This window comes from Pelobates fuscus, chromosome 6, assembly GCF_036172605.1.
Source record: "Pelobates fuscus isolate aPelFus1 chromosome 6, aPelFus1.pri, whole genome shotgun sequence".
Lineage (NCBI taxonomy): Eukaryota > Metazoa > Chordata > Amphibia > Anura > Pelobatidae > Pelobates > Pelobates fuscus.
Window position 1 is genome coordinate 203296239 of NC_086322.1, and position 18670 is coordinate 203314908.

Below are 18670 nucleotides of genomic sequence, written 5' to 3' on the forward strand. Positions count from 1 at the left end.
GGCTCTTAGACAAGGTGGAAGTCCGCTGGCCACTGCATCCAATTGCTTAGACATGTAGGCAACAGGTCTTTGCCATGATCCCAAGTACTGTGTCAATACTCCCACAGCCATTCTTCTTTGCTCGTGTACATATAAGTAGAATGGTCGTGTGTGATCAGGTAGACCTAATGCTGGGGCACTCATCAAAGCCTTCTTCACATCTTCAAATGCCGTTTGCTGTTCTTGGGTCCATAAGAAGGGGTCGTGCTCTGTACCTTTGATAGCTGCGTACAGAGGTTTTGCTAGTATCGCATAGCTGGGAATCCATATCCTACAGAAGCCTGCTGCCCCCAAGAATTCTCGCACTTGTCTTCTATTCTTGGGTATTGGTATTTGGCAGACAGCCTCTTTTCTCTCTGGCCCCATAATTCTTTGACCTTCAGAGATATGGAATCCCAGATACTTGACAGTTGGCAAACACAACTGAGCCTTCTTTCTAGACACCTTGTATCCTGCCTTCCAGAGAATGTGCAGTAGATCGTGCGTTGCTTGCTGACAGATCTCTTTTGTAACTGCTGCTATCAACAAGTCATCTACATATTGTAACAAGACACACTCTCCTGGGATGGACTCAAAATCCAGTAGATCTTGACTTAGGGCTGAACCAAATAGGGTAGGTGAATTTTTAAACCCTTGGGGCAGTCTTGTCCAAGTCATTTGGCGTTTTGAGCCCGTTACAGCGTTCTCCCATTGGAAAGCGAAAATACATTGACTTTCTGCGGCAATTCGGAGGCAAAAGAAGGCATCTTTGAGATCTAAGACTGTGAAGTAAGTAGCCCCGCCCGGAATTAAAGCAAGCAGGTTATATGGATTGGGTACAACTGGATGTATACTAACAACCGCATCATTGACTGCTCTCAAGTCCTGCACAGGTCGATACTCATCTGTACCGGGCTTTTGAACAGGCAGCAATGGGGTGTTCCAGGGGGAAGTACAGAATTTTAGGATACCATACCGTATGAACTTATCCAGATAGGATTGGATGTTCTTCTTAGCCTTCTGCGGGATGTGGTATTGTCTTAGGCTCACTGGATAAACCCCAAGTTTCAGTTCAATTTTTATAGGTGGAATATTGCGGGCCAGTCCTGGTGGGTTGTTCTCTGCCCAAACTCCTGGTATGTTAAATAATGTCTCATCACTCCTAGGGTTTTGGCTAGTCAACGCTGTATAAAGTCGCCACTCTTCTTCCTTTGGTACAGATAATGTCATGATACCTGAAGGTCCATTAAACTTTAAAGATGTTGTTCCATTTGGTAGGAACGTAATCTGCGCTTGTAATTTTGATAGCATATCACGTCCCAGCAATTGGACTGGACATTCAGGCATATAAAGGAATTGATGTTTTATTACGTGGCCTCCCAATGTACAGAGTCGACTTTTAAGAACCGGATTTTCAGCACTTCTTCCAGTTGCTCCTATCACAGTAATAGTCCTTCCAGATGGAGGAGCAACTAGATTAGTCACCACTGAATGTTCAGCACCAGTGTCGATCATGAACGCACTCCTTTTCCCCCCTATTGATACATCGACCATAGGCTCCGCTCGACCAAGGGGGATGGAGCCCGGTCGGTATCAATAGTCCTCCATGACCGTGTCAGCCAATCCTACAAAGTCCCTACCTTCTCTATCGCGGGACCTTTGCGCTGCTGGAATATACCTGTCTTCCCTAACACTTCCTCTGTTCCCATTACTCCCTCTATAACCATTACTCCCTCCGGGGCCTCCTCTACCTCTCGCTCTGCCTCTAAAGTTTACATAACCTGTCCTAGGTCTGTCTCTCTCAGACTGTTCTCTTCGCGGACACTCATTTCTCCAATGCCCTTCTTCCTTACAGTAAGTGCACTGATTTCTACTTAGAGGTTCCTCATTCCATCTACTATCGCCTCTATCTGGGCCCCGTCTATCTACGCCTGCGATCGCTACCGCTAGCATATCAGCCTTTTTACGCATCTTGCGCTCTTCCTCTTTCTTGCTTTCTGTTTCCCTATTCATATAAACTTTGTTCGCTACCTCCATTAGTTGGGTGATTGACATACCTGCAAACCCTTCTAACTTTTGTAGCTTGCGCTTAATATCTCCGTAAGCTTGGCTGACAAAGGCGGAGTTCACCATTCGGGAATTGTCTGCGTCTTCCGGATTAAAGGGGGTATACAAGCGGTATGCCTCCAATAATCGGTCATAAAAGACACTGGGCGCTTCATCGCTTTTCTGAATCACCTCAACTGTCTTCGACATGTTAATAGCTTTCTTTCCTCCGGCTTTCATGCCAGCAATTATAGCATCTCTATAGGCTCTGAGTTGAACCATATCAGCACCATTTACGTTCCAATCGGGATCAGTGTTGGGATAATGTGTTGCGGCCCATGCTGATGGATTGGCTTGGTTTAAAGTACGGGCTTTATCCTCTAGTGCTTTAATGGCTGCTTGATTTATTCTTGTCCTTTCCTCATTGTTAAATAAAGTCATTAATAACTGCTGGCAATCAGCCCATGTCGGGTTATGTGTCTGTACTATTGAGGTGAACAGATCAGTCATAGCTTGTGGTTTCTCAGTATACGAGGAATTGTGGGTCTTCCAGTTTAAAAGGTCGGTTGTTGTGAATGGGACGTATACAAAGACTGGGTCAGCATGTGCCATTTGGCCTGCGGCATCGAGATAGGCTGGCCCAGGATTCAGACGAAGAGGCATCTGATAGTGTCTTAATTGTTGGGCACCGGTCAACTGTCGGGTCTGTATGGGGCTACGTGGAGGGGCGTCAGTCATAGGTTCCAGTCGGGGAGAAATAAGGTATGGGGATGTGGGAGCTTGGTTTTGGGAAAAGGTGGTAAATAAAACACTTCGAGTCGAGCTAGATGAAGCTTGACCGGAAGTCTGAAGTGGCGCCAAATCAGGATATTCGTTTTTAATGGGGGTTGGTTCTGATTCCGGAAGGGGAGATTTAGTACGAGGGGGGGTGGATCCTGTACTGGAGGAGGAAGCGGAAGTGGATGGGGGTAATGAGGGGAGGGTTGCAGGACTTCCTGCGTTTGCGTCACTTCCTCTTAACGGAAAGTAAGGGGGCGGCAAAGGGATCTCGGACTCAGGGGGCGTGTCCAAAATGGGCCTAACACCAGTCCTAGTGGACGAACAAGTCCTAGCTACCATGAGGCGACATTGCTCCTCGTGGCATGTCCGGAGCCATTTTGGCGAGTCATTTACGGCCTGTCTCCAACAATCAACATAAGGAAACTGGCCGTAAAGTTCAGGCCTACCTGATACAGCCACGTGTAAGCGCTGTACCAGAGTTGGATCCAAACTGCCACGTGGCGGCCATGCCGCAACCAAAGTAGGCCACTCCCTAGTACACAAAGTGACCAAACGTACAGGAGACATTTTAACCCCAAAATCACAAGTTTTGAATCCCTTTTTAAAATTCTTCACCATACAACCTAAGGGATCCGGGATCGTTGACTGCGACGCACCCATACTTAACAATGGAACGTCGTCGACAACGAATACTATACACGCGTACTATTCAACAGTCACACCCGTTTCCTCTGGCAACAGCACCACGTGGTACGGTTACCAAGTGAAACGTACACAATAACAATAAACACTCAGGGAATTCCCGTACACACACAGCTGCTACACCAGTCACTATATAATCAATATTATGCCCTTTGGCGTAACTATACAGTCACCCACGCTATAATTCTCTATATATGAATTACCCGTCTATAACACACCCCAATAACATCGTCTTTTACAAATAGCGGTTACAGTACGGTTAGCATAGGTCAAAGCACAAGTTAAGGTCACAATACAATTATTAGTGGTTATGGTGTTAAACATGCACTGGACGACAATGATTAGTACTTATATACAGTGTCAGTAAATATACAGGGTTATGGTACCGTGCACTATAATACAGCAACACACTATGAACACTCTCGCTAGACGGCTGAGCTCGCGCTATCTAACAAGATATACACTTTACTAAACAATCGTTAACACATTTACAATTCCCAACTAAACTATTGGCCAGTACCTTGAATGGACTACCTAAAAACAATCTACATACGTTTTGGTTAGCCACACTGCCCAATCACCACATATATAGCGAGCTAGAGGACCGAATTTACACAGACGCCTCTTAGTCGCACTATCAAAAGTCTAGTGGGTTCCAAATTTACACGCCTTCCCACTTAGCCCAGATAGGATGAGAACTAGCGAACCGAATTTACACAGACGCCGCTTAGTCTCCCGGTCCCTCCGACCTAGCGAACAAAATGTACACCCTAGAACGCTAGTCTAGACAAGACACCGGTGTCCGGCTAGGGCTATTTACACCAGAGCCCCGCCTGACTAACAGAATCAAACGGTCTGACTAAAGAGCGTTCGATCGAGCGGTGCGCCTTCGCTCCTTCCCTCCGACAGAGGGGGCAGATACACAGATTCAAAACCCCTTTGGGCCTACCGCACAATCGGTATACCCCTAGTGGGTCCTGCTGTCTAAAACAGCAGTTGTCTTACCTCCTCGTTCCTGAACCTGAGTTCACACTCATCGACGGGGACACCCCAGCACTTCTCACGTAGAGGCCGATGATCTCCTGGACAACAGACCAGTGGCGCCGAGACGAAGGGAGGTCCACGCAGAAGTTCAGGGGTGCAGCCGTAGAGAACGTGGGCAAAGATAGACCGTCTCACGCCTCTGCCTCTCAGCTACCGTTGAACGATGAGCTTCCCGGCCAATGCACCAAATGATACCGGAGAAACTGACGGAAGCCAAGCACAGAGAGATGGACACAGGTTTCTTCAGGAAGGAAGAGATTCTTTATTGGATCACCGATCGGGACTCAGAGGGACTAACGTCACCAAAATACAGCAAGTTCTGAGCCCAGGACAATAGTGCAGGCTCCTTATATAGGCACATAACTCCTCCCATATTAAGCTCCACCCGCACATTCTCTTAACCAATCAACACAAATAAGAATTAACTTCCTGTTTGACCGCATGGCTTGTCCAGCACAATGGAGGAGGGGGAATACTATATCCTGTATTCTTGCACATGCTCCGTACACTACTGATCGTATCTTGCCTCGTGCAACCAACTGATCGATACGTCAGCATATGCACGTACACATGCCACGTGGTAATCTCGGCCTACTAAATTTATTTTTACCGAGATTCCACCACAGGACGTCTTAGACTTTCCAGGATGACAATGACTCTCAGCACAAGGCCAAGTTGATCCTCCAGTTTTTACAGCAGAAAGAGGTGAAGGTTCTGGAGTGACCATCACGGTTTCCTGATGTTACGGGTTTGTGGTGAATGGGCTCAGTATGCAGAGATTTGGACAGACATAGTCTTTAAATTTAAGGTCTTTATTATAAAGCAAATAAGTATAATGAAAAATAGAAATAGAAAATAAGGCAATATTTTCATAGGAATTAAGTATTTTACCAGAGTGTTATGGACGTGATGTTTGGTTTACATGCAACTAACTCTATGGTTTATTTTTCTATTGCACATGTTTCCTGTTGGGGTGAGTGCTTTCTTCTTGTATGTCCAGAAACAAGGCTGCTTTACACTAATAGCTTGCAGTGTCTTTATTTATATCACATGAAACACAGAGTTTCAGCATTGGGCAAATGATGAAAGAGGCTTGATTGAAGTTGTTGCAGAATTGCAGGAGTTAAATCAAGGCTGGAACAGGGTTGCAGGAGTTAATCAAGGGATTGCTGGTGTTAACCCACACAGGAACAAAATTGCTGGCATTAACCTACACAGGAACAGGATTGCAGGGGTTAACCAGAGCCATACAGCCAAAGGTTAATTCAGGAAACAAAGTGTATAACCAGAGTCCGGGCAGGCAAGGGTTAATTCAGGAAGTCCAGGCAGGGTGAGGGTAATCAGATAACTTTAGGAAGACAACAAAACAACTGAGCACAGAACCTAGAGAGTTCTGCGCTTAAATATGGGAGAGATAATAGGATCACTGTCACAAGGAGGGGTCTCAGGGCCTATATATTTGGAAGGCTCCTCTGGGTGAGTAGGTGTCCACACCTCCCTATATGGGCGGGATGCTATGTCAGTTTGTTCATTTAACTTGCAAAACACCATGCTGCTTCCATGCTTGTTGAGCTGGATTCCCCAGAGCTTTGCCAGGCTAAAGATATCCTGGAGCAGCATGGGGAACACACAGCATATATCACCCAACATGCCCACAGGATTAGAGGTAGGCATAAGAGTAGATAGGGCATGCCTGCCTTGCCCTGCATGTTGCAATACACATGGTATGGGTGCAGGGTCCGGCGGGCGTGGAGAGAGTGCGGTGTGCCTTGCACTCATGCTGAAGTACTGCAGTATAAGCTGGTGGCCTGAAGAAGGGCCTGGTGCGTCTCCGACTCCCAGGATGAAGAAATCCATGTGGCGTTTGGTGAGTGAGCACAGCGCGCCAGCCTCTCCAGCTGTTCCGTGATACCTGACCTTAGTATCATCGAGCCACTCTGGGGAGATCTCTGGGGAGCAGTTTATGCAAGACAACCAAAGACTTCTCATGACCTGGAGGCATTTTGCCAAGACTAATGTGGAGCTATACTGCCTGCAAGAATTATGGGCCTCATAGACCACTATTAATAAAGAGTGCACGCTGTCATTGATGCTAAAGGGGGCAATACACAGTATTAAGCACTAAGGGTATGCATACTTTTGAACAGGGGTCATTTAATTTTTTTCTTTGTTGCCATGTTTTGTTTTATGATTGCGCCATTCTGTTATAACCTACAGCTGAATATGAATCCCATAAGAAATAAAAGAAATGTGTTTTGGCTGCTCACTCATGTTTTTTTTTTTTTAAATGGTACATATATTACCAATTCCCTGAGGGTATGCAAACTTTTGAGCACAACTGTAACCTCAATCTCTGCAACAAGCCCTCTGACCCCTGAGATCATAAAAGTTAATATACTAAAAAACCAATATGCCATTGTTTAATCCTCTGCAGATCCGATCAGAGACTATTTTCCCACTTCCACTCCATTTTTCCCACAATATCAGGATGACAGGAGATAGGCATATTATTTTATGGGGGATTGTTGCTGGTGGACTGGAAGAAATGATGATGTAAATAGGCTTGATATCAGGGTGACTATCAGTTATAGACACATGTACAGTTGCAGCTGGCCACTTTTAATCATCATGAAAGCATAAAGCAACTTGTTCAGCCTTGATTTCTTCATTGACATTCTTTTTTTTTTTTTTATTCTTTATTTTATTTGTGCATATTGAGAACAAACATGTTTGCACTACCACAGCTGGTGCAAGCAAATACATAAACATAGCATTAGAATATTGGTATGGCATCGAAAAACATAGCACATTTTTGTGTGATGATTAGAACATGTAACGAGTCGTTCATTAAACTGAAGTTGAATAAGCTTAGTACAGGCTAGCTTAGCATGTCTACTGTGGGGGGTCACGTTGGGGTCTGTCAGCGTATTGCAGTACACATACAGTGGTCCTAACGTGTATACTAATGATTAAAGGCTATTAAACACTGCCTAACTAGTTCAAGACAACTGTTAATGCCACTGCTGCCTACGTAAATACGGCATCATCTCGGTAGTTTGTCGGCACGACATTAAAGCAGCAGTACATTTTGTCATCGATGTAGGCAATAAACATAAAAATTATAGACAGGTGTAATTACACATTTTAAGGTTAAGCAAAGATAACACTTTAGAGATTAGCCAGACACATGAGTCAACCGTGTAGCTGACAGCAGGGGGTGCTCTGCACTGTGGTTACTGGGTGCGCTATGTGAATATATGTAAATATCAATTTGTCTTAACGCAAGAGTGATAATCATCTAAATAAGTAGTAAGGTCATTCGCGTAGGGCTTGCTAAGTTTGGTGTCCGCTGGTACACGGTTTAGGATTTATAGTGTGGTGTGTTATTAGGTTAAGATGGTGTCCAGCGATGCCATGGCGGGCTCAGAGTTAAGTGATATAGCATGGATGTGCTGGTGCCTGTGGTTAGCTGTGTAATGTTGAGCGTAATAGTAATATGGCAATCAAATAAATCCAATCCTAGTGACCCAATACTACATTATAGTCCCCTGGGGTCTCCCAGGTGTAAGTCCCACTTTGGGTTGCCAGTAAGTAGAAAATTGTGCCTCCATAATCATCCTGAGTTCTTTGCCATGGCTCAGGGTGCTTGAGGGGTCTCCCGGTTAGGAAACCAGCATCCTGTTAGGTCCTGTGTGATTCACCCTATGCCTCGTTGGGGCTGAGGGCATCCCTGCTGCGGGTGTCTATGTTGCTGTGTTGCGGTACGTTCACTGAGCGGGTCCCTTTGGCGCTTGGTTGCTGGACTGTGCGGATGGAGCACGGTTACCCCTATTGCAGTGGATGCCTGAGGGGGTCGTGGCTTCGCCGGTCCGCTCTGCTTTACTGCTCTGCGTGTAAGAGGTGAGTGCTGTGCCCTCCGCCGCCATCTTATGACTTTGTCCTCTGGCGGAGCTGCTGGCTGCCTCCGAGGGGTGGGTGTTGGCTGCCGGGGTGAGTAGTTGCCTGCTGTTCATAGCGCCCTTTGTTGCCACTTGTGCTTATGGGGGAACGCTGTTGGGGAAGTCCTGGGGTGAGCCCCTGTCGAGGCTTTGGGTTACTCACCCGTGGTTGAGCGTTGGAGTGCTGGGGCTTGCAGCGGGCTCCTGGCCTCTGCCCCCCCTGCTTTCAGTATCGTGGGTTTCGTTGTGGAGTCTCTTAGGACCGATGCTGGTGGGACCACCTCCGGTGCGACCTTGTGACTGTCCATCTTGGCCCAGAAGTCGGCCAAAAGTCGGTCTATCCTAACCGATAGCGGGAGTAGGCAGGACTCAGGCGCTTGGGCACGCGTGGCTTCCGACATTTTAGGTGTCGCTGTCAAGGCGGCATCGGGGCACAGGGATTGGTGTCTCTGCTCTGTGTTACTTGCGTTTGTTGCCGGGATAAATGTTAAATGTATTAAATGAAAACTGTTCTCACGTCATGATTTGAGAGTTCTATCTGATGTCCTAAATGCATTGAATTTAACATCCTCACTTACAATATCAAAAAGAATTTGCAAATAATCTGCAGGAATTTGCAGACACTTCCTTTAGCACCTAAGCCCATTATTTTATGCCTTTTGTTACAATTTCTGTATGTTCATTTCACCAATGCAGCTTGTTGGTGCCTTATATATAATGATACTAATAATATTAATAATAACAATAATAATAATAGTAATAAAAGTGGAAACAGTGCAAGGCTTGACAGCTCCATATTGAGTGAGGGATACAGGAACAATTGCACTGGATCCCTGGTTATGAGGTGGTTTCTTGGGTCTCTTTCATAAATAAAATGTAATTGAAAGGACAGTCAACGTTATGCATCTTCACAGATCTAATGCATTGGATAGATGTTGGCCTTGTTATTATGTTAATATTCCTCATTTTCTGCTGAACTATGTACACACACTGCAAATGACAGTTTCAGTCCTATGGGGAAGCATTGTGATTGGCTCAGACCACCACTTCTAATGATGTCAGCAGGCAGGTCAGAGGCAGACGGGGCAGAGTCAGCAGCTGCAGACTTGAATACAAGTAGTAAGCTTTACTATATTAAGGAGGTTTGGGGGAGGGGGTAGATTGTGGTTTTAACACTATAATGTCAGGAATACATGTTTGTGTTCCTGACCCTATAGTGCTACTTTAAAGTAAAAATAACTGAGCCAGTCAGGTATGCTTTTAGTTTGGCTACTTTGGACTTCAATTTGAAATTTACTTTGAATTTTCTTTGAATTCCCTGCAATTCTTACTTAAGTAAATAACCCTGTAATTCTCACTGTAGTGAATAACTATCACAGATTTAAATTGAATCAAAAAACTATCAAAATGAATTACATTTCTTTACAGAACTATTGTACTGCAATTTGGAAATATTTGGTTACTTTTCTATGACATAGAAAATCTGTAATAATTGTATCTGCATCCAGAGTAATAAAACATAGTATGAACTATATACCTGGCAATGGTAACTGTACCAGCAGTCCACTAACACTGGAATCATTGTTTAACTTAGCTATGACATCTAGCAGTTCTTCCTGTGAGATATTTCTGGGTCTCTGGATCACCTCCGTTGATATTCCTGAAACACAAGAATATTTTAATTGATATGTGTGCCTAGCATCTGCAAAAAATCTATTCCTAGAAATTCCAAATAGGAAGCTTCCTTTCAAGACTTTCCCTTTACACCGTAACAATAGATGAGGGATCCTTCTGACAGGAACAGTTTAATAGATCAGTAAATGCATATATAGATATGTAAATGCAATTTTCACATTTGTCCAATATGTATGTTAAAAAAATATTTACTATTTCCTTGCTGCCTGATAATTTTATTGTTGCACGGCCAAAACATTCTCCTCTTCAAAACCACCTACCTACCTCACCTAATTTTCTTCTGCTGACTGTCCATCTTAGCTGTTCTCCTACTAGAATTGACACTAGTATGGTATTTCCACCACTCTTGATCGCACTGTAGACATCTTTATCAGCCACTGTCTGATTTGTCCTCCTTGTACTTGCTCAACCTCTCTATATTCTGCTTTCTCTTTCACCACCTCACACCAGCACATTTGGCTTGAGGCATACGGGCTCTATTCTAATAGATAAGATAGACATATATCTTCTAAATTGAATAGCACCTGCCTTATAGAAGTCAAAGGCAAGTTCAATTACATAGTTACATAGCTAAAAGGAGATATATGTCCATCAAGTTCAGCCTTTCTCACATTTGTTTTTGCTGTTGATCTAAAAGAAGGCAAAAAAAACAAAAAAAACAGTTTGAAACGCTTCTAATTTTGCAATAAACTAGGAAATAAAATCCTTCTTGACCCTAGAATGGCAGTCAGATATTTCCTTTGATCATGAAGCTATTACCCCACCAATGAATACAATGGTTTGTATTTATTCCGAAGATATTTGTATAATGCTATCATATCCCTTCTTATACAAGAAATAAGCTTATCCCGTTTTACAGAAGAAATAGCAATATAATAATGTCTTTACATAAGACTGTAGAATAGGGAAATGATGGTGTTTACATGGGGCTTCAACATTTCTGATTTGAAAGTCTTTAGAATGTACGTTTAGTATCAATGTAACATGAGATATGGGGTATTTAGTGCACAAATGAATTAAAGCAAAGCAACACCTAAAAACTTTTTAAATGTATTTTGGGCCAATAATAATGAATTTGAAGGGACTTTATCTCATGGCACAGTTTAGTCCGAATGGAGATAGATATTTGCCGTTGCGATAAAATTTTATTTAATTACTTATGTACTGACTTTGACTTTTGATTTACTCTTAATTTTCACCTGCCAATTCTAGACTGTGTTATTAACAGATTTAGGAACTTTTCACAATATTTTTTGTTAACACGTTAATTTATCTTGTAGAGAACATTTTTTAACTTCTCTGAGTAGGCACATTGAAGTAACCTAATACTCCATCTGCTCTTTTCTATGTTGGTCATTTACCTACAGTTGTTGCAGCTTTTATCTTGTTCTTTACGTAAGTATGACTTGCAGGGTTGTCTCCCACTAAAATCACACTGAGATGGGGTCTTTTGTTTCCAAGTGTCAGCCAAGATGCAACATCCTTCTGAACTTCTTTATGTATTTCTTTCGCAAGTTTTGTACCTGAGATGACTGTTGCTTTGGACCTGCAGATTATAATGAACATTTACAAGAAGAATATTAAAATCTTTAACATAATATTCATATAGAAGCCACAGAGAAACTTCCTTATTTGACATATTCTGAGTACCTAGTGAGCTCAGCCAGGGGGGGACCAGTGTCAGAGACCAATGTACCTTACTGATTATAAGAACATACTACACTATATTGTGTTTCCTATCCTCTTATTTCACATATTGACTACTTTGATTGTGACCTCAGGACACCTACAAGGTGCTGCTAACCATTTTACATTCTACTTTAGATAAGTAGCATAATACAAACATGGGATGGTCTGTGAAATTCCCCAAAATAAAACACGTGTATGAAAAAACACACAAAAATATATATATTTTGACCAAGATTCGTGATTAATTGGTTAAATAAAAAGTGTTAATATGATCTTAATTAAATAGCATGGGGATGTACTTTCTATATATGCATACATTTGTGTATTTTGTTTTTTGTTTGTTTTTGTTTAATATTTTTTATTAAAGTTTTACAAAATACAAACATGTTGGAATCCGTTTACAATAGGAAATACAGACATGAAAACTAGATCATATACAAAAAAGAAAACCAACATAAACAACAAGACCATGAACAAACATAAAAAACAAACACAATTGTCTCAGTGTTCCATTACTCCACCCTACTCGTTTACCCCCTCCCTCCATGCTTCTATATGTAAAGATCCAACATATGTATTACAAATTTACTAACTGACTAGACTAGATAATGAGTTTCTTTCATTCTAAACCAATCTTCCCATCTATTATTATGCTCTTCAATAATACCTTTGTTTAGATAAATTTTCTGTTCCATTAGACAAATTTCATCCACTGTTTCAAACCATTCTTTAATAGTAGGAGAGTAAGATTGTCTCCAATTTTTTGGAATTAACAATTAAACCGCGTTTATCAGCCTAATTGTTATAGAATTGACGTAAACTCCTACTGATTGATTTGAGTTATGAATTAAAAGCAACAATCGGTTTGTGTCAAATGATCTGTTTGTTACATAGTTTATCACACTTGTATTTTTTTCCCAGAAGGGTTTTATTTTGGGAAATTGTCCACCAAATGTGAATAAATGATCCATCCTATCCAGACAACGCCAACATGTATATGATATACTTTTATTAAATTTGTGCAAGGTTTGTGGTACGATGTACCATCTAGTTAAAAGGTTTAAATGCATTCTCCTTAATTCTTACAGGCACAGAGCATTTATGATTTACTTCCGATATTGTCATTCGTTTTTCATCTGAGAGTGATAAACCTAAGACTATTTCCCAGTTCCTAATCTAGTAAGGTTTAGTAGGTATTGGGCTATCCTTTAGATTTCTCTAAATCTTAGTTATCATTCCTCTCTGGTTATCATGTACTCTGCACATTTGCTCAAATAAGGTATATGTGTGGTAGTGGTTATTATTATTATTATTATTATTATTATTATTGCCATTTATATAGCGCCAACAGATTCCATAGCGCTTTACAATATTATGAGAGGGGGGATGTAACTATAAATAGGACAATTACAAGAAAACTTACAGGAACAATAGGTTGAAGAGGACCCTGCTCAAACGAGCTTACAGTCTATAGGAGGTGGGGTATAGGACACGTTAGGACAGGAAATATCAATCAAATAGGGTGGGAGTGAAGCAGAACTGGAGGAGAGAGTAAAGCACTGCCCTATAGGAGAGAGCAAGAGACAGGTATGTAAGGTAGATGTTGCTCTGGGAGGCCATAAGCTTTCCTCTCTTAAATGATTGAAGACTAGGGGAGAGTCTGATGGCAGTAGGAAGGCTATTCCATAGGAAAGGAGCCACCCGCAAGAGGTCCTGCAAGCGCGAGTTGGCCGTACGGGTGCGAACAGTGGTCAGGAGGTGGTCACGGGCAGAGCGGAGGGAACGAGGAGGGGCATACTTATGGATCATTGAGGAGATATAAGAGGGGCTAGAATTGTTCAGTGCTTTAAATGTATGGGTTAGCACTTTGAATTGACTCCTATAGGATACAGGGAGCCAATGTAAGGACTGGCAGAGGGGTGATGTGTGAGAGGACCGACTAGGGAGGAAAATCAGTCTAGCTGCAGCATTCATTACAGACTGTAGCGGGGCAATACAGCTTTTGGGGAGACCAGTCAGGACAGGGTTACAGTAATCCATGCGGGAAATTACTAGAGCATGGACAAGCTCTTTGGTCGCATCTTGCGTAAGAAAGGGGCGGATGTGGGCTATGTTTTTGAGTTTGAACCTACAGGATTTGGCAACAAACTGGATGTGAGGCTCAAAGGTGAAGCCAGAGTCAAGTATGACGCCAAGACAGCGTGCTTGCAAGGATGGACTTATGTGAATATCACTGACTTGAAGGGAGAGCGAGAGAGGAGGATCAGTATTAGGAGGAGGAAAGACAAGGAGTTCAGTTTTAGAGAGATTGAGTTTCAGAAAGCGTGAGGACATCCAGTCAGAGATGGAAGAAAGGCAAGCAGTGACACGTTGCAGGACGGCAGGGGAGAGGTCCGGGAAGGAGAGGTATATCTGAGTGTCATCAGCGTACAGGTGGTAGTGGAATCCAAAAGAGGCAATAAGCTTGCCAAGAGAGGCAGTATATAGAGAAAATAGAAGGGGACCAAGGACAGAGCCTTGGGGAACTCCAACCGAGACAGGACGAGGGGAGGAGGTATGTTTGGAAAAGGAGACACTGAATGAGCGTTGGGAGAGATAGGAGGGGACAGAGTCACAGAGGCCGAGCGATTGAAGAGTTTGAAGGAGGAGAGCATTATCAACGGTGTCAAAGGCAGCAGAGAGGTCAAGGAGAATTAATATGGAGTAGTGACCTTTGGATTTAGCTGCAATTAGGTCGTTAGTGACTTTGATGAGAGCAGTCTCAGTAGAGTGGAGAGGGCGGAAGCCAGGCTGAAGAGGGTCAAGGAGAGAGTTGGAACTGAGGAAGCGAGACACATGGGTAAAGACAAGTCTTTCCAAAAGCTTTGATGAGAAAGGGAGCAGGGATATGGGATGATAGTTAGAGGGGTAGGATGTTTTTTTCAGGATAGGTACTACAGTGGCATGTTTAAGGTCAGCAGGAACAGTGCCAGAAGAGAGTGAGCAGTTAAAGATGTGTGTTATGGTAGGCACAAGACAAGGGGAGAGAGATCTGATGAGGTGAGATGGGACAGAATCAAGCGGGCAAGTGGTGGGGTGAGAGGAATGGAGAAGCGCAGCCACCTCTTGTTCAGTAGGCGGGGAGAAAGTCCGAAGGGTAGGGAAGGCAGGATTTATGTGTGGTTGAGAAAGAAAATGGCAAGGAGGGGAGAATTGTTTCCTTAGCTGTTCAATCTTGTTGGCAAAGTAGCATGCAAAGCTATCAGCTGTAAGGTTAGTTTGGGGGGTGGCCACAGCAGGGCACAGAAGTGAGTTAAAGGTGTCAAAGACGTCTGGGATTGCGGTAGCATGAACTAAGGAGAGAGGAAAAGTATGACTGTTTGGCGAGGGCAAGGGCTGCTCTGTATGAACGCAACATGAATCTGTAATGGAGAAAGTCTGCCTGGGTGCGGGACTTCCTCCAGGAGCGTTCAGCACAATGGGAGCAACTCTGCAGATAGCGTGTTGATTTAGTATACCAAGGTTGGGGTCGTGTCCTCCTTGAGGTGCATGGTTGTGTAGTGGTTTTTGATTCTTTGACTACTATATAATTTGAAATCTCAGCATGCTAATTTTTTGCAAAGTTTTAGCTTTAAAACTGTAATTCACTCCTTGCAATATGTGTTTTAAACTTTTTTAAAAAAATGTGTTTTATACTTGAAAAACAAATTGAAATCCTAACCATATTGGGCATTTTAAGGAATAATTAGTGCAAGCTTTTTGAGTTAGCTTTTCTGTGGGATTTGTGTAGAAATTATTAAATGGATAAGTGATTTTTTTTTTCAATTTACATTTATATTTAATGTCAAGAAAACCCTATGAATGAACACATAGCAAAAGTGCCAAAAGGTTCTTGGTCACAAATGTATTACATCTCAAAAGAGCCTTGGTCCTTAAGTGGTTAAGCAAAACTAAAGAGGTTTGGATGGGGAGAAAATTATAGCATGAGTATGAGGCAAAGAAAATCTAAATCAAAGCCTATCAAATGCACTTAAGTTATGTTAAGTTAAATGCCCATGATGTTTCTTTATTATAGACACTGATTAAATGGCAACACAATGGAGCTGAAGATTTAAAAACATTGAATCTGCTTTTACATATATCAAATTTGGTTTTACCATGATATGACAATATATAAAGAGAAAAAATTATGGCATATGTTACAATAATATAGTCTTACATATTTAAACGGACTCTATGTGAAAACTAAAACACTTACATAAAGCCCAAAAATATATGCAATGCTTACTGAACCTTGTTGTCTGTTGACCGAGCACATATTTGCAGCAGCTTCTGACTGGTAATTCTTTTCTGGAATACATAAAAAAAAAAAAAAAAATACAAACTTTAAGGCAATAAGTGGTACAGCATCTTTTGCATTGCAAATAATGAATCTAAAAACAAAATTCTAGGTTTTTCTTTGCTATCATTTCGTTAAATTTTGTTATTTAATTGAGAAAAAATGTACTACAATTGCAAAATCATCTTGAGATACTTTACATATGGAGCATCCACTGATCAGCCACAAAATTAAAAACACTGACAGGTGAAGTGAATAACATTGATTGTAGTGATTGTATCATTACAATGGCATCTGTCAATGGGTGAGATATATTAGACAGCAAGTGAACTCTCAATTGTTGAATTCCATGCGTTGGAAGCAGGAAAATTTGGCAAGCAAAAAGATCAGAGTACCTTTAACAAGGGCAAAATAGTGATGACTAGACGACTGGGTCTGGCATCTCCAAAATGGCCATGTTTATTTATAAGCCTGGAGAACCTAGAGGTAAGTTTGTAACTAAAGTGCTGGGCCAAAAACTGATCTATCGATGTTGAACCAGCTAATAGTTTGCCGGTTAAAAAGGATTTAATTCTCAGGTAGTTAAAAAGCTCTCTGGAGTGGAGGTTGTATTTAGACTGCAGAAAGGGAAATTAAGAAATTGTCTATCTGTCTATTAGTTCTGAGAGGTCTCTCACCCCAGAATTCTGCAATTCTTGGGTGCTTAAGTCCACTATATAATATTTTAAACATTCTATAGGAGCATGACAGGATATTTTATCCAAACCTAATTTTTTCTTTATAGATTTTATTATGGAGAGTAATGCTTTAATTATCAGGTTATCTGTTCTTATACTATTCAAAAGCTCAATATCTCACTATATAAGGTAAAATGGTACTGCATTCTTAAGTCCTGTTTTTTCTAGATCTATCCAAGTTGGTCTGGAAGAAGAGAAATTATCTCAGGCGACAAAATCTACCATTACACTTACTACCCTCCCTCCTTCCTCCTTGTAGAACCTCAAGGGCTATTGTAGGTCACCTGTTCTGCAAGATATATTCAGCGAATTGTCCATGAAATCCGCGTATAGTCCATCACCGGGATGTTCCTAAATAAATATAGCAGTCTAGGCAATAAATAGGAATTAATTACCTCTATTCTGCCTATCCATAACAGCTCAGTTCCCTTCCAAGCCCTAATATGTTTTTTTAAATTGAGTGGCCAGTGCTGAGTAATTGAGCCTATTAATTCAAGCCTATTAATTAATTAATCCAGAGATAGCCTTACACCCAGATAATTTATGTTCTTCACCTCCCAGTCTAGTATATATTTCTCCTCAAGGGCATCCATCCTGGATCCACTCAAGCCCTTTGTTAGAATTTGGGTCTTTTTAATATTTGCTTTATAGCCGGAAAATTTACCAAACTCCTCTAATAAATGAAAGAGTTCCAGTATGGATCCGGCAGGGCCCATAAGGGATAGAAGCACGTCGTCAGCATAAAGTGTGATCTTAATTTCAGAGGTATTAATAGTTATGCCTTTGATATCTGTGTCTAATCGCTACTGCCAGAGGTTCAATGAAGAGGACATACAGTAGTGAGACTAACTGACATCCCTGCCTAGTCCCATTCCGAATGGGAAACTAGTCTGACTGAAACATAGAACCCAACACTTTGGCTTGCGTGTCCCCATGTAAAGCCATGGTGTAATCCTTAAAGGTGCCCCCGATGCCAAAGAAGCCCAAAACCTCCTCCAAATACCTCTAACCAACGCGGTCAAAAGCTTTCTCTGCATCTGGGGCAACCAGGGCAAAGGGGTATGTATGCTGACTTGCATAATGGATAACATTCAGAATTTTCCTAATGTTGTCCGACTTGCTCCACCCACAAAACCAGACTGATCAAGATGAACAATAACTGGTATGACCCCATTAAGCCTATTGGACAAGATTCTGCAGTACACCTTTATGTCTAAGTTGATGAGTGATATTGGCCTATAGTTACAGATCTGAGCATGGTCTTTGTCTGGTTTGGGGATTGGTATAATGGATTCCCGAAGCATCTCTGGTGAAATTGTTTTAGATCTTGCAAACTCTGTAAAGGTCCTCAGCATAAAGGGCAAAATTAAATAACTAAGCTTCTGATAAAAAGCTGAAAAGAACCCATCTGGGCCCAGAGAGTCACCACTCTTTAATGCTCGTATAGTGTCATGAATCTCCTGTAGAGATAAGGGACTATTTAACTGAGTCATTTTCTCTTCAGAAATCTTTGGAAGATTTAACTTATCTAGAAATTGCTGTATTTCCAGGATAGAGGGGGCGATAGAGTTCGGATTATACAAGTTTTTGTAATGCTCTCCAAATGCTTTACCTAGTTGAGTTGGAGATAAAAGTTTTTATTTCAAACAACAATTGTCATAATGACTAGAGATTTGTTCCTGTTTTGTAGTTTGTTTGTAAGG

At 41.9% G+C, this 18670-nt stretch overlaps 1 protein-coding gene across 1 annotated transcript in view; it reads right to left on the bottom strand.

The window, feature by feature from the left end:
* The window catches only part of MTHFD2L (methylenetetrahydrofolate dehydrogenase (NADP+ dependent) 2 like), a 128281-nt gene that overhangs the window by 77273 nt on the left and 32338 nt on the right, over window positions 1–18670 (bottom strand). Inside the window, exons 2-4 of the mRNA XM_063425303.1 lie at window positions 16185–16241; window positions 11585–11769; window positions 10066–10188 (exon numbers count right to left, since the gene is read on the bottom strand). Of these exons, the coding sequence (XP_063281373.1) occupies window positions 10066–10188; window positions 11585–11769; window positions 16185–16241 (365 nt within the window). The remainder of the gene's footprint in view (window positions 1–10065; window positions 10189–11584; window positions 11770–16184; window positions 16242–18670) is intronic.